The sequence below is a fragment of the Erythrolamprus reginae genome, chromosome 2 (assembly GCF_031021105.1).
Source record: "Erythrolamprus reginae isolate rEryReg1 chromosome 2, rEryReg1.hap1, whole genome shotgun sequence".
Classification (NCBI taxonomy): domain Eukaryota; kingdom Metazoa; phylum Chordata; class Lepidosauria; order Squamata; family Dipsadidae; genus Erythrolamprus; species Erythrolamprus reginae.
Window position 1 is genome coordinate 277,377,499 of NC_091951.1, and position 15,788 is coordinate 277,393,286.

The 15,788-nt window shown below is 42.5% G+C and overlaps 1 protein-coding gene across 4 annotated transcripts in view; it reads left to right on the plus strand.

Annotated features, from left to right (window-relative positions):
• Positions 1–5,850: 5,850 nt before the first annotated feature.
• The window catches only part of LOC139162402 (transducin-like enhancer protein 4), a 193,935-nt gene continuing 183,997 nt past the window's right edge, over positions 5,851–15,788 (plus strand). For 3 of the 4 annotated variants that reach the window (XM_070742718.1, XM_070742720.1, XM_070742721.1), the window contains exons 1-5: positions 5,851–6,286; positions 6,500–7,008; positions 8,055–8,152; positions 9,679–9,742; positions 11,079–11,123. In XM_070742718.1, coding sequence (XP_070598819.1) covers positions 6,964–7,008; positions 8,055–8,152; positions 9,679–9,742; positions 11,079–11,123 — 252 coding nt within the window. In that variant the 5' untranslated portion in view covers positions 5,851–6,286; positions 6,500–6,963. The other variant, XM_070742719.1, reaches the window with a different exon arrangement.

Genomic DNA, 15,788 nt, shown 5'->3' on the forward strand with positions numbered 1-15,788 from the left:
AATGAGACTTTGACACCTGAGAGATCCTCCACCAAATCCTCGGCTGAGCACTAAAATACAGAAGTTGAATTTTATAGGGTGGCTAGGAGAAAACAAGAATCCCAGTTCAACTCACATTTAAGCTCTAAACTATTTTATGCTTCTGTGTCTGTTTCAGTTTCAGAGCTGCCATTTCAAGGCTCCAGAAAGGCTAGTGTGGGCTAGGTGTACATTAGAAATCCCTAGGTCGTTTATTTTATATTTTATTTTTTTCCCCTACAGCCATTTCAACTTCTGGAATGAATTGATCAGAAAGGTCTGAACCAGTGACTCTGGGATTCTCCATATGCTTCTCAGGAGAGCATTTAGATCAGGGCTGTCCAATCTTGATAACTTTAAGACCGGCAGACTTCCAGAAATCTCCAGCCAGCATGGGGCTGGGGAATTCTAGGAGTTGAAGTCCACCAGTCTTAAAATTACCAAGGTTGGAAACCTCAAGGCAATTTGCCAAATGCAAACAACATTCATCTTGTTGGAACCTAGAGTTGTGTCTTCTCAGGTGAAAGTGCCTGCCCTTTAGAATTAGCATTTTCTCAACAATTTGGATGGCCCCAACCTTGTTGGCTTTCCTCAAGGCACTGAAGATCTGACTGTCTCTCTCTGCGCAGGTGGGTCATGGCTAAATGAGCTCTGCTGTTGTGGATGTGCTTTTGTCTCCTCTTGTGAGTGACATCACGGTTTATTCTTGGATGCCCAAAGTTATACATTGCAATGGTGATAGAGGTTGCGTATTTTTAGTCCTTCTACACTTTCCAAACTCACTTGTGTAAGAGCAGCAGATCTGCCAATTTTTTCAATAAATAAAATAAGTAAACTTCTTGGTTAGCCTAACCTCTAGATTGCAAATATTGTTTGAGACCCATTTGAATTCAGCAAGAATTGAAGAAGTATCAGCAATTTCTCTGCCCAGTGACTCACTTCATGTAAATCAAGACACAGACACAGAGTCTGCCTAGTAAATCTAGTTTATCCATAAAGAAAGAAGACTTTATCCATAAAGAAAGAAGACTAAAAGAAGACTAAGAAGACCAGATTGGGTCACTGGGCTTCCGGGGTGCTTATCCCAATTTCTAGTTATATCAAAATCTACTTCAATGTGGTTTGAGGAGACTAAGCATTTCTTTCTTATAGCTGGAGGCTTTTTTCCAATCCTATTCCGTGTCATCAGTTTCAATTGATGGTACCCAGCCCTAAAACTCATGGGTACAAGTAAAATTAATTAAAAAATTAACCATTTTTATACTTATATGGTTAACCACCCCTCTTATAAAAAAAGGAGGACTTTTGGGAAAAATTCAGATGTCTTTTGGGAACTTAGTTTTTCCTACTCCCAGCGTTTCAAAAAACCAATTGCTTGATTTTAAAAAAATTGTTCCCATCTATTAATGAGATTTCAGCAATCGGCAGTCATTAAAAGTCATTCAAATGAGAAGTTTCCTTTTTATTTTGGCCCCATATCTATTAATGTTGAAATGTAATCTTTTGCATGCCACTAAAAAGTCACTCTGGCACTCAATGGGCAGAAACCAATGGCGATGAAATCTCAATGAAACTAGCCTGCCCATCTTGCCAACTCCATTGGAACGGAGTTGTGTGTAGCTGAGCTTTTAGTCTTTACCTAACAGCATGTGTGTGTGTGCATGAACAAACTGTTGATCTCAAGAGGGGGGCATCCACAGAGTTAGAAAAGTCAAAAGCCCCAGGTGTGCTTGAAATCCGCCCTACTTTTTCTCCAAGCATTGCATGTGTGGCATGTGTTAAAAAGAGGGGGATTTTGATTGTGCACCCAGGATTATCATGTAGTATTTTTTTACCCTTCTGGCCATTTCTTACTAAAAATCAGATTAATTTCAAGTATTCAACAATCAATCATTTCAAAGCCCTGGCAAAAAGTTATATGTTCTAATTGCTTGCTGAGAAAGATAGAAGAGGGAATGAAAGAGAAGACATCAGAAACAATAAGGATTTGTGTACCGATAGTTCCCCACATCTTTAGCTCAGACCTGCCTGTCTCATTGCTATCATTTCATATGACCACAAAAAGATTGGAATTCAATCTTCAACAGAGGAAAGATTGGCCTTTGGCAACTTTAAGATTTGTGGACTTCAACTCCCAGAATTGAAGTTCACAAGTCTTAAAGTTGCCAAGTTTGGGGACTCCTGGAATAGCAGAATAAACAAAAGTTTAAACAAATCACTCTTCCCTATACTAAGTTTTTCAAGTGAACATGAATTTCAGGGCCTTGGAATCATCCTTCCATTGGTTGAGAGACTTGTCTTGACTCTTTAGAAGTGAGTTGGACTGAAATTATACCCAGCAGCAACCAATATGCATAAAAAGTTATTTACAGCTGCTGAACAAGAAATGTTGGACTATTTTCATGATGCTTATTAGGGTCAAAAGCTGTGGTACATTAATCTTACCCTGATAAAAATGCCAAGATAAGCCTAAGTTTTAAAAAAATGTCACCAGGGCAAAAACACTAATCATATTTGGTTTTATTCTAAAGGCAACATTTAGTTTCTTGTAATTCCAGACTGCTTACTAGGATTAATTTTAAAAAAAGTATGAAATAATTACCAGGAAGTGTTGATTTGGCGAGAAAGCAGATCAACAGTGCTATTTAATCGTTTGTACACTTCCCATGAGTTACTAATATAGTTCTTGTTTTCTACCCAGAACATGTGGCTCTCGCGCTGGCTTGTATGCGCACTACATGAGCTGTATGGGGTTACAATGTGTTCTCTTTGTTCAGATTCTGTTGTGAGGCTGCAAGCACACTGATTCAGACAACAGAAGTACCTTCACAATGAGCTGGAAACAGTCTTTTTGGGCTGTATTGATTTTTGAGGCACAAATCGAGAGACAGACTTTAGAGGTAGCATTTTCTAGCTGACCTGGGTTACTGCCCACAGCTTGCGATACATTTTATTTTTCCACTACCCTTTTCCTGTATTGTCAACCTGCACGAGGACACTGAAGCAGCAATCTGGGCAGCATATAGATCTGTTTACCAGGCAGCATACAAAGCTCAGGTTATTTTAGAAAAGAAGAGTGCCTATTGAACAGCGTGAAATGTTTTTCAGATGAAAGCTGGAATGGTTACTTGATCACAAGGAGATATTAAGCAAGCCCCATTAGAAAAAACTGGCTTCCCAGTGATTGGCGTGACACATCTTGGCCCCAAATTGGAAAACAACATTAATGCAGCTTATTTAGTCATACAGCGTGATGAGTTTCAACAGTCATCTTGGCTAGAAAATCTGGGACTTGCAGTCCAAAATATGTGGAAGATGCTAAATTGGGAAAAATTGTGAATGGTATCGATACACAATATTGATTTCTCTTTGAAAGTACCGGTAACCATTTCTTGCTATAAGCAAAATAATGAGATTTAGGGGACACGCTCTGATTAAAACAGCAGGATTCTTGTGGGAGAAATGGACTACTAAGTAGTGTTTCTGGCTTACATTTATTAAATTTCTGACTGGATGAGTTTGATCTCTCTCTCCACAGCCTTTAATGGACACAATATGGGGAATTTTCATGTTTAACCTCAAGCTTCCCCCTCCATCATTCCCCCGCACCCCAGATATTTAAAGGATAGATGGTCTTGTTCAACAGTGGTAACTCCCATTGTCACACCAGTGCTCCACATAATTCGGGCAACAAAGGCCACCTATGGCTTGACCCAACACAAAATAAAAATCACACAAGTGATTTTCTTCCTCAGTTCTGCAAATTTCAGTCTTTGAAAGAGGGGCTTCGGCCTGTTCCACAACTCCGGACTGCCCTCAACCTTACTGGCTTTCCAGGCCTTCAAACCTGGCTTTGACGGGAGGCCTGGAGCCATTGAATAATGGTACCATATAGAGTAGACCCAGTTAATAAGATTTGAATGATTTTTATTTTTACCGGTTTTTTTATATTGTTTTTAATTATTCTACACCGCCCAGAGTCCAGAAAGAGTTGGGCAGCCTACAAATTTAAATAATAAATAAATAAACTGAAGATAGGGAGAAAAAGAGGGGGGGAGAAAGAAAAGGAAATTAAAGAAATTAGCAAAACAATCCCACCCTCCCCCAGATGTTCAAACCGGATTCACACCCACACATTTGTTTGCATCCTATCAAGGCTTAGTTAGCTGTCGAGGTCCCTTTATAACGCTGCAATGATTCCAAACTCGGTTTCCCTCCCCTCCCCCCCTCCCCGCGCGCAAGGCAGCTTCCTTTCCATCTGGTTGAATGTATATACTGTAAGAAGCAAAAGTGCCAGCTTTCCCGCGGAGAGGGAGCGGGGTGATACGACAGAAACCCGGGAGGCTTAATAACCGAAGCACCCCGGTCTCCTCAGTCCCTTTCGCTTCCCCTTTCCGACAAGACGAGGGACGCCAAAAGCATCTCGGACTCGGGCCGTTTTTGGACCCCTCCGAGTAAAAAAGAGCAGCCCAGCTCTCCACACGGGCGGGCTAAAGGAAGCGGGGAGTCCATCCCGCAGAAGCTTAAACCTCATCCCTGAGGGAAACTCGGCCGTCCTCGCCCCCCCCCCCCCGCTTTGTGCAGCCGCGGTAGCGTTTCCCTCTCTCTTCTTTCTTCATCCCTCCCCGATGGACGGAAGCCATCGGCGCGGAGTTATAAATTAGCTCCGGATAAATTCTTCCAATTCGCCCGGCTTTCCTTTTTATTTTTTTCCTCCCCCTTCTTCGGCCGGCTCTCCCTTTTCAGTGCCAGGGCGTCTTTGTGTGCACCAATTAAACAGGCAGCTTCTTTTATAACCTCGGGAAATCCCGCTTTTCTTCCTAAATGGGAGCAAATGAAAAAAATAGCCCATTTCTCCCTCAGAGTCTTAAGCCCCTTTCTGTCTGCCCCCCCCTCCTCCCGCTCTCCCCGAGAGTCTAGCCCCCCCCCCTCGGCGGAGCGCTTCAATCCCGTTCACATGAAAATTATGCCAGCTCCAGTGGCGCGTAAAATTGATGTGAACTGAAAGAAGAAGCGGGATCGGCGAGATCTTCCGTCTCTTTCTCTCTCTCTCTCGTCTCAACGGGGGGTTCGGTACGTTACACAAGGCCGAGCTTGTCTCTTTAAGGAGACATTGGCCCCTAATTAGTCCGCATTCCTCCCGGTGTGGGTGATACAGCGGTGGTGAGTGGCACTGGCTGGGGGTGGGACGCAGCAAGGTTCAATGGAGGCCTTCTCCTCCTCTCCTCCTCCTCCTCCAGCCGCACACCTCCCTCATCGCGCCACCACCCAGCAGACAAGCGGCGGCGGCGGCAGCAGCAGCAGCAGCCGCCGCCGCCGTCCCACGTTACTTTGATTGACAGCTGAACAAATGTTTCCCCTGTTCGAACGCCGGCGCAATCGAACGTCAGCAATCTCAAAGCTCCACCTCGGGCAGAGCGAAGAAGGGAGGGTTGGGGGGAGGGCCCCTTCAAAGGAACCCTTCGGATTGGCGGCCACTCCAGGACGCGTCACTTCCCCACGTGGGGGCGGTCGGCGAGACTCGCCTCTCCTCCTCCCTCTCCCTCCCTCCCCCCACCCGCGCCGCCGAGCCGTAAGCCCATTTGTCAGAGGCGAAATGATGGGCATTAATACAGAACGGCGATTAATGAGTGGCCGCCGCTGATTGGTCGTCGTTGACGCCCTCGGTGGGAGGAGCGGTCGGGGGGGGAAGTAGACAGGAGGCTAAAAAGGTTTCGCGCTGCCTGACGGGAATGGTAGTTTCTGATGTCCTATGTCGAAGGAATAATTGGATAGGGAGGACTACGTGTCCCGGGATGCTCCGCGACAGGTTCGTCTTCCGATTGTTGTGAATATGTATCAGAATGTTAATGATTCGCTGCTGCTAAATTTGGTCAAAGGAGTCACCTCGCCAGAGCGTGTTGTTAGAGCTGGTCAGAGCGGTGGGGTTTTGGGTTGCCGTTGCGGTTTCGTGTTATATTGTTTTTGCCTTGCGATTTTGCCAGAGTTGGAAAGGAAAAGGAGAGGATTTTTTTTAAAAAAAGGGAAAATAAAAACTCGTTTGATCAAGACCGTGTTTCTTCATTTTTCTTTTCTTTCTTTTTTAAACCAAAGGGGAGGGAGAACCAGAACCATTTAAAGGGGAAGGAAGACGGAAAAAAAAGAAAGAAAGAACCCACAACAAAAGGTTACTGCACTTAGCTATTTGAGGACGCGCGTAATTGCTTAGGGAGGAAAAAGACGGGAATAACGAGCGATTCTTTTCATCTCGGGAGTTCTGAAAGAAGAGGTTGGTTGTGTTTTTTTCCCCCCCACCTCTTCTTCTTTTCCTCTCTCCCTTATCGCGCTTCTCCTTGGTTGCGAAGGTGCCAAAAGCAACTAAGATCGATAAAAGTTTTTCAAACGGAAGAGGCGGCTGCGAGAGGGAAGCTCGGCGAGAGAAAGGCGATCTCGGGTATGAACGGAGTTGTCCTTTTTTGCTTTTCCTTTGCTTGCCGTTTAGGGGCACGGAGAGAGGGGCAGCCGCAGTGAAAGGAAAAGAACCGACCCCGGGGGAGAGATCGAGAAGCCGAGCGCCGAGGGGAGCTGGAGACGCGGGCGTGAAGCCTCTCCGACGATCGAGAGAAGCGGTCCGCGCGCGGGGCGAGAGGAGCGCCGAGGCCCTGGGCGTGGGAGCGCAGCAACCGGGGCGCGAGAATCGACCGGGGCCTCGCCGGCGATCATGCACGCCGGGCAGTGACAGCCTCTGTGGAATGTTGCTCGGCTTCCCTTTCGCCGGGGAGAGAACCGCCGTCGCCTCCTCTCGTGTCGTCGTCTTCTTCGGAGTGGAAGAGCCCGGGCAGAGCCGGAGGCGCTCTTTCCAAGCGCCAGCGCCGTCCCCGCTCTCTTCCCGGTTTGCATTGTCGCCCTTCAAATCAATGAACCGAGTTTCCCGGCTGGCCCAGAGCACCCACTAAATCGGTTTGGATGATTCGCGATCTGAGCAAGATGTACCCTCAAAGCAGACACCCGGTGAGTAGCGGCCAGGCGGGGCGAAGCGGGGCGGTGGTAGTAGTAAGGGAGGGGAGGGAGATGGCGACTTGGGGAGGGGGCCATGGGGGGACGATACCCCCCTCCACCCGCGAAAAGTCTTCTTTACGATATGGGAGGGGCGGAACCGGGAGCCGGTGGCGGCGGTGGTGGCGGAGGGAGGGGGGACCGGCGAGAGAAAACAAGAGATTAGGGACGATCCGCGAGAATAAAGAACAAATCTCTTTTCCTCCGCCCGAGTTCCCCTCCCCTCGTTTGCCTCCTGCTTTGAGGCCGCGAACGAGGGGAAAGCGGGCGGGGGGGGGGCGAAGGAAGCGACGGGGAGGGAGAGTTGGGTGAAACAATTGAGTTGTAGCCATTTTCTTATTGTTGTCTTTTTGGCTTTCCGGGCTTCGCGATGTCAGGGAATATAGACTGTTTACACTTAACTTCCGTCTTGCCTAGAAGCCTTTGAAAAGCTTTCCGAAGGCGATCCGGAGTTGGGAGCGCGGAGCTTGCTTTTTAAATCTGAATTGGGTTTCTGTTTCTCTCTGGGTTGCGCTGTCCGGGTTTTTTTTTTTTTTTTGCCCCCCTCTCCTCCCCACCCACTTTGCCCTCCCTCTTTCCTCCTTCTCTCCCTCCCTTTTTTATCCTGATTAATAACACTTCCCCCTCAGACACACACAACTGTTGTCTACTTTCACCTTGCCTCAGCTTTGTGGGTGCTTTTGTTGGGGGGGAAAAAAGAGGCGCTCCCCTCAATTAGAGAGGCTTATTTGAGGTGCCGACCAGACTTTGTGCTTGTGTAGGGTTAAGGAGAGCTCTTGTGACTAGGGAAGGGAAAATAACAACAGCCACAAAATCCTGTGTGTGTGTATGTATGTGCGCGCACACACCTTCCCCAAAGTGAGTTTTTAATCGCTCTTTTCCATCTGTGGCGGTTGAGGTGACTCCACTGGGTGTGTTTGATATATGTGTGATGTGCATCAGCAGGCTGGCTTAACACAGGAGTAATTAAAAATATTTTATATCCTGATGACCTCTTCTAGGCACCGCACCAGCCTGCTCAACCCTTCAAATTCACCATTTCTGAATCCTGCGATCGGATTAAGGAGGAGTTTCAGTTTTTACAGGCTCAGTACCACAGGTAACATTAATTGTGTTTACTTTTTCTGATCCTGAAACTTGTTTCTGGTTTGGCTTTCTTGCCCCCCCCCCCTTCTCTAAAATTCATGGACATATGTGGGTGGGTGGGTGATTCCCTTCTTTAAACAAATTATACACCTATTAGTCTGGAGAAAAGAAGGTCTTATCTTTCACAATCTATAAACACTTCCAGGTTATAGCCTTGAAGGCTGTTCTTTTCAATTTTGCTTGGGCTGCATCTCTCTCTCTCTCTTTCTCTCTCCTTTTAAAATTGTGCTTTTCAAAACAGCCCCATCAGAAGAAAAGACCCTCCCCTACTTTCTGAGGTCTCAGCTTTTTTATCAACCTGTTTTATCTTGTTGTCAAAAGGCTGACTTCAACTGAGACCTCTCTTAGCGGAACAAGGTTCCCAAATATTACAAGTGTGCTTTTAAACATTGTCCCGGATATATTTGAAAACCCTTTATCCAAAGCACTTTCTCCCTGAATTCACCCAAACAGAAGAAATCTCCCCCCACCCCAAGCTTAGCCTTGGCAGATCTGTTACCAGCCTATAAATAAAAGAGCTCTTATGAGTTCAACAAAGCACGATCAGAGAAGCTGTTTCAGAAATGGGAGCTTTGCAAAAGAGGAGGCTAACATTTCCCACCACCTGCTCCTCAAGTTGGGATTGCAAAGGGGGAAAGAAAATAAAGGGGTGGGGGCTTTTTCACTCCCCCCTCTTTTCTCCTGGGTGCATTTTGGTTTAAATATTGTTTGGGTGGTGCATTTATTATTGCTCATTTTCTTCATTGGTGGTGTGACAGCGGGACGGTATCAAGTGCTGATTAATTAGACCTGGAGCTGGAGTGTTTGCTCATTATCCTTGGGGTGGGAGGTGGAGAAGACTATCCTTTTTTTTTTTGACAAGCAAGGTCCCCCCCCATCATGTGGTTTGGTTTATTATTTTTTCTTAAGTGGGAAGAGTGCAAGACAGGGTTTATTGCTCACAAGATGTCGCTTGTGGATGCTGTTGTGCTGCTTTCTTTGAAAACTGAAAAAACCTTTCAACACTTTACTCTGAGTTACATTGACTGTCTGAGGGCAAGCAAGATCACACGGAAAAATCAGTTTAGTGGTCTTTTTGAAAGAGATTTTTACAGCCAGCATACAATGTTATGCTTTGGATATAATCAGCTTTCTCGATTTTGGTGTTTAGATATTTTTTCTCCATCTCTTTTTTTCAAGGAGGATTATTTGTTTTGCTCTTTTTTCCACTCTCCTCGAAATATCTTGTCCAATTGCTTCAAAAAGTTTTCCTATATATCTTGTCTGAGAAACAAACCAGTGTAATTGTCAATAAAGGATACTAAAGGGATGTTCAAAGTTTTTTTTTTTTTAAAAAAATAAAATTGGTCAACGTTACATCGGTGACTTTCAGGGAATGTTTACCTCTATGTTAAGATATTTTTAAAAAGTGATGTTGTTATATATTCAGAGATGGCTGTCTTTTGTCTCCCTTTCTGCCTTTCCTCCCACTCCCAACAGTTTAAAGCTAGAATGTGAAAAACTGGCCAGTGAAAAGACGGAGATGCAGCGGCATTATGTCATGGTAAGCAGCATAACCAGTTCAGAGTGTCTGTTTTATTAGTTTGATCTTTGAACAGATCCAATAGTTCCGGTTGCTGCAGGCAGCTAGCTAGTGGTGCCATAGGGATGCTGTTAAGAAAGAAGGTGCCAGGATAAAAGGCTGGGTTTGAAACCCCCTTTTTGTATGCTTCATGTTGATAACCCAGGTGTGAAGTTTTCCTTTTATGGTTGGTCAGAGTCCTCTTGGACCTTTTTTTATGACCAAGCTTCTCTTGAAAGAGATAGATACCCTCCATGGGTCCTGCAAGCCTGAGAGTCCTTTAAGATTGCATTCTGTATTTAAAGGATACAGAATCGTTGCACCCCTTTATCTCTTGACTGATCCCGATAATGTGTGCATTTTCATACAGCTTCAAAGGGAAAGCTGACAGGTTTATGTCATTCCCTTCCCTTGAGATGTGGAATAGTCCTGTATCTGTGTGTCAGAGGAAGAAATATACATTAATAGATGTGAGGGAACCGTTTGCTCACATCTTAATCAGGTTTTCATTCTTAAACCTGTTGCTTATGAGCAAGCTTCATGTTTAATTGGGGATGCCAACTATCAGAAGGTTCAAAATATTTAGATACTCTTTTTATTTACCAGCTTGTCCAAATTCCCTTTATCGGTAATTGGTAGATGATGGTGTCTCTATACTTAATTTTTATGATAGATTCTAGTAACACGCAAAGAGCTGTTTTTTTATCTGTTCCTCTGTAGCTAGATGGCAAAATAATTGCTTTTTTATGTGATGGAGTGACTCAGTTTTAAGGAGGACAGTAACCTTGAGAGATATGCTGCCTTCTAGTCAAAGCAAAACTATCCATCAAAGCTTATATTCTGGCTTTCTCTTATCTAATGTGATTGGTACATATGGTGCTAGCTGGCAAAATTGAGCAACCATTTGGTGCAAGAAAATACAATGCTGTAGCTGTGTGTGTGTGTGTGTTTGTGTATGCAGCTATTCTATTTTTAAATCTAAAATATAGGATAAATTTCTGTTATTGCCCAACAACAGAATTTTAATGTCTGCTTTTAGCATTTCCAACATTTTAGCATTTTTATACTGAAGATGTGTATATGTGCTTATCTAATATTTAATAATTGGATTTCCCCCCTTGTCAGTATTAAGTGAATATTTTCCTTTTTTGGAAATTTGATCAGTGTAGAATTAAAATAGACAACAATTAGATGTGTTGTAATAGGTAAAATGGAACATTTAACTTTTACATAACACAATTCTTCAAAAGTCTACATGTTCGTCATTATTGTGTCCTTGTGAATTCTAAAATAAATCAGTGTTCTTTTTTCCCCTTAGTATTACGAAATGTCGTATGGTTTGAATATAGAGATGCATAAACAGGTAGGCAAACCAGATTTTGAATCTTGCCTTGTGGTTAAAAATCATTTTGTTGTATTTTACTCAATTCTGCAAATTGTGATTGTTTCAGCAGACTGAGGGAGCCGGTCTTAATTATTTTATGAGACAAACCCTTCTAGCCATGCCTAAGAGAAACTGTAGTGTTTATTCCAACAGCTGTCTAAATAATGTCTTCTTTCAAGTATTTGTTGTTTGCAAAATCAGGATTGTAGGTTAAAGTTGATTATTGTCAATTGCTGCTTTTTGATGCATACACCAACTCCCATCCTAAAGTAAATCTATCATGAATGAATGGTTGTGTTTATTTTAAGTGAAACCATATGTAAGTAGATAAGTTTATTGGGATACATAGATGAAAAATGTTGTAAAAAAAAGAATTGTTGCTTCTTCCTTCCATTCATTAATTTATTTACTCAATCGTGCATGCATCTGTCTTATTTTGAACTAGATATCGTTCATGTAAATGATTTCATGCTGGGTTGCAGTCTAACAGTTTGGCTAAGTTTAATAAGTTGTTAAGTGATTAATGAATATAGCCTCATTGATAACAAACAGAAAAATTTCCTGATATACAGTATACCCAAATATTTTGATTAGTTTTACAATGAGAAATTATTCAATTTTTTTATTACCATGATTTTATTTTAAAAGCATTCCTAAATAAAGTTACTTTTAAAAATCCTTCTAAAACAAAGAAGTGTGGCAAGGAAAGCATCTGATTTATTTGATCAGTAGCGAATTCTAAACTTGAGAACATTTAACTTGAAATTCTACTTGTGAGTTCATCCTATAATTGCACAATTTATGAGGATAGTGTAATTAGAAACTTGTTACACCAGCCAAAATATCAGTGTATTTCATAATGCGTTCTATTTCAAATCACTGTCTTGCGATATAATGAATTGTATACTATCAATATTTAATTGTCTCTAGTTCAGTGTTGGAAATATGCACAGCTTTTGAAATTAATACTTAAGACAACAAATGGGTACTGTAAGTGACGGTCAGGTGTATGACCGTTTATGAATGGTGTCTTTAACAAAGGGAAACTTTTTGCTGAAATTAATTCAAAGTTCAGCTTTTTATCCTTGCAAGGCACTAGAATAAATTACCATAACTTGCATAAATAGGTTGATTGCCAAAACCCATATGTATCATCCATGCATAGAGTTTCCCACAGGTGTTCCAAATCAGCCACCACCCAGTTGTCCCACGTCATATTTACACTAAGTAGTTAAATACGTGTACCAAGACTTTCTTTAAAATATCTGTTAGAAATAAAAGGTTTGGATGCAAAGTCACTGAGGATTCTTGAGGCAGGGTGGGGAATAAAAAAGGATCCTTTTAAACATTTATTTCCGAAATCTTACTTTGTAAACAACCTGTATTACAGGGTTGAGAAACTTCTCCATTTTATACCTATGGTGGTTTTGATGGAGTGGGTTAAATGAGGCTACCATTTCCTCCACTGACTCTCCTTTCTATAAGATGAGTGATATAAATGCTGCATCTCCACAAAACACATTTTAATACTTTCCCATCACATGATGTAGATGAATGAAATGCTTCATGGAAGGATAATTTTCATTAAAAAAAATTGCCCCCCTCTCCTTGCTGTACAACAAGAGGGGTTGGTGATGTGGATATGTTTCCTCCAAGCTTTTTTCTGTAACATTCTCTTCCGACTCTTTTCATTTGACATTACAAAAATACTGAAGGCCGCCCTTTTAAAGCCTTCAAACCTCCACCTTAAATCCTTCCATCTTGTTCTTCCTCTCCTGATCTCTCCCCCTCCCCACCTCCTCCATCTCCTACAACCCAGTTCAGACTGACTGATCTGCTTTGGGGATTATTTGTGGGTTTTGTTTTTCAATTCAATCACATAAAACAAAAAATCCTGAGGGCAGTTTATCACATTATGGAATCCTTGCAGCTCGGCAAACCACCAACTTATTATATTTTCTTTCTACGCGCCCCTCCTCCATCTCCCTACGCCCCAACACAAAGCCGAGAGACCTATCCATCTTTATTTGTTTTCCTAGGCAGATAGCCTTGGTTTCTTTTAGCTCCTTTTTCCAGATGTAGTGGCTGGATGCCCTTGTAATGGAAAGCAGGCAATAATGCGGCCGAGTTGCCCTGCGGCATAATTGGGTCTAGTTCTCTAGATAAGGTTAGGCTTATTCGCTTATTGGATTTGCGTCTCAAAAGTGGGGCTCCCTGGAGGGTCTGGAAGTACCCTAGTAATTGGTGACCCTGATATTTGAAACCTTTGTGTATTTTTTTTTCCTGTTGAGGCATCTGTTCTTCTTGGCTGCTCCCGGCCACAGAGTATTTATTTTTAGAGAAATTTTTCATTGGAACCGAAAATGATTGCTGTGCTGGTGTCAAACCTCTGTGATTTACCAGATTGATCAAAGGGTAAATGCATAGAGTATTCTCTCTCTCTCCCCCTCCCTCTTCCTCCCTCCCCCCTCTCTCTCCACATGGGCTTCAGAGTGGGGTGAAAAGGATGTGGTATGGCTGCTTGCCTTCCCCATCTCTTTTGCTAGTCTGATCATCAGTCATCCCGTGTTGGTTTTGATAGAAGACTATTAAAGTGAAACCTATGGGGAATTTGTCATTCTGAAAGGAAAGCTAATGTAATTAGTACCAATTAAAGTACATTTAGTAAATTGGATTTAATCTTAATTAAGCCTGCATAATGTTGCCAATTTTTAACAATTATGTTTGAGAACATAATTAATTTAGATTTTGGTAACTGGGTAAATAGCATTAGGCTGATAAAATGAGTTCTCTGAATTATTTTGGTCTTTTTAAAATATTAATAATAATAATAATAGAAACCTGGTGTGTGGTATATAGAAACCTAAGTGTTTCATTTGTGTTTAATTTTGGTTTTCCGCAATGTCTGCCGACACCAGTAACCTGCTCTAGAGGCATTTGAGGGTCTCAGGCTGGGGCACGGAGGGTGGGGGAATGGGATATAGCATGTTTTTGCTCCAGAATTGGGCAGAAAATGCCACTATTTCTCCTTCTGACTGGATACTGTTAAAGCTATGAATATATTTATCTCTGTTGACAGTGCCTTGAAAATTCTCTGGGATCTCATCCCTCCCCGATATTTTATGGCTTATGAATGTAAAAAGCAATGTGTGAATGTGGTTTGCAGGGATAGAAAGGTATGAAAAAATAAATGATGTGGGATACGCTCTGGGTTTTTTCTACATTGCCTTTCCTTTTTTCCTCACATATCTGGTTCATCGCCTCTCCCCCCCCCAAAAAAAAATAAAATAAATCTGAGCTTTGCATAATGGTTTTGCCCCAGAAGGGAATAGTGTGTGATGGGCATGTATATATGTGTGCCATATAGTATAGCTTTTCTTTTTTTAAAAAAAAAGAAAAGTCAGGATTTTGTTGCATAAATTTGAACGTTATTTTTGTTATGCTAAGTAGATTGTCATACCGCATAAAAATACACTAAATCAGAGTTTGTGGGTTATTCCCTTATAATGAGAATCAGCACTTGGCTACAGATAAGACGGTTGCAAATAAGGACTGGTGGGAAGTCAGTTAAATTCATTGAAGGAAATCTCAAACAAATCTCCTTCTCTTTATTTTTGCCTTTGAAGAAATCAGAACTTGAAACAGGGCATATTTTTGAAGGAAAAAAAAAATCATTTTGAAGGAAATTTCAATCTGTTCTTTGCTCCTTTCCCCCTTTTGCTCCGGTCCATGCAAATTTTCTTCCAGGTCTTAAGCAACAACCTTTGGAGTGCTACTAAAATATTAATTAGGCTGAAATGAAAGGGCTCAGGCCGGCTGATAGAATATCATAATCGTAGCTGCCGTAGTTGATGGTAAATGATGATAAATGGCATTAGGAACCTTTTAGCAAACTGTAATAACTACACAGAGGGAAGTGGTATGGATTTGCATTATATCTGATACCCTCTGGTACCAAGTGGATTGCCAATACTGCTTGTTTAGCATTTTCTAAGGGCAATAGGATATTGATTTCTGACTTGCAAGGAACAGCTCTATTTTCACCACTGAAAAGTATTGTGGGTTGTTAAGACGAAATAGACTTGAAGAGGCCTGACTGCTGCCCATCATGGAGCGAATAAAGCAAAACTGCCAAAGCATGGCGGTGCAGCGAGATGGGGCCCTCAGCAATTTGTTGCTATTAATTTACCATGCTCGACAGCAAATCAATCGGCATCTACTTCATCTGCTGGAGAAAATGCTGTCCAGGGCAGATAAAAGGCCCCGGCGCAGTACAGGGAATAGGCAGGATTGGCCAAGCGGAGGCGGCAGTTAATGTGTAAATAAGTGAAATCAAGGCTGCTGTTGCTGCAGAGGAAGCTGTTTTTAATTAGGTTGGGGGCTTTTATATGGAGCTATTTAAGAAAAGAGTGGAGTAGAGCAGTGGAGGGTTTTAGGTGTGTGCGTGGGAGGGAGGGGGAGAGGAAATTTATTGCTGACGGCGGTTAATATATGGTTTGTATGACAACCTAGCCTTGAGTCCACTTACTGCTTGGGCTTGGGTGAATTATTGCATCCAAGACTTAGATGGGAATCCATTTGTTTAATTTAGAACCAACCAACCACTCTTGTTCAGCCCTGAAGCTATAGGAGCCTGGTTATTGA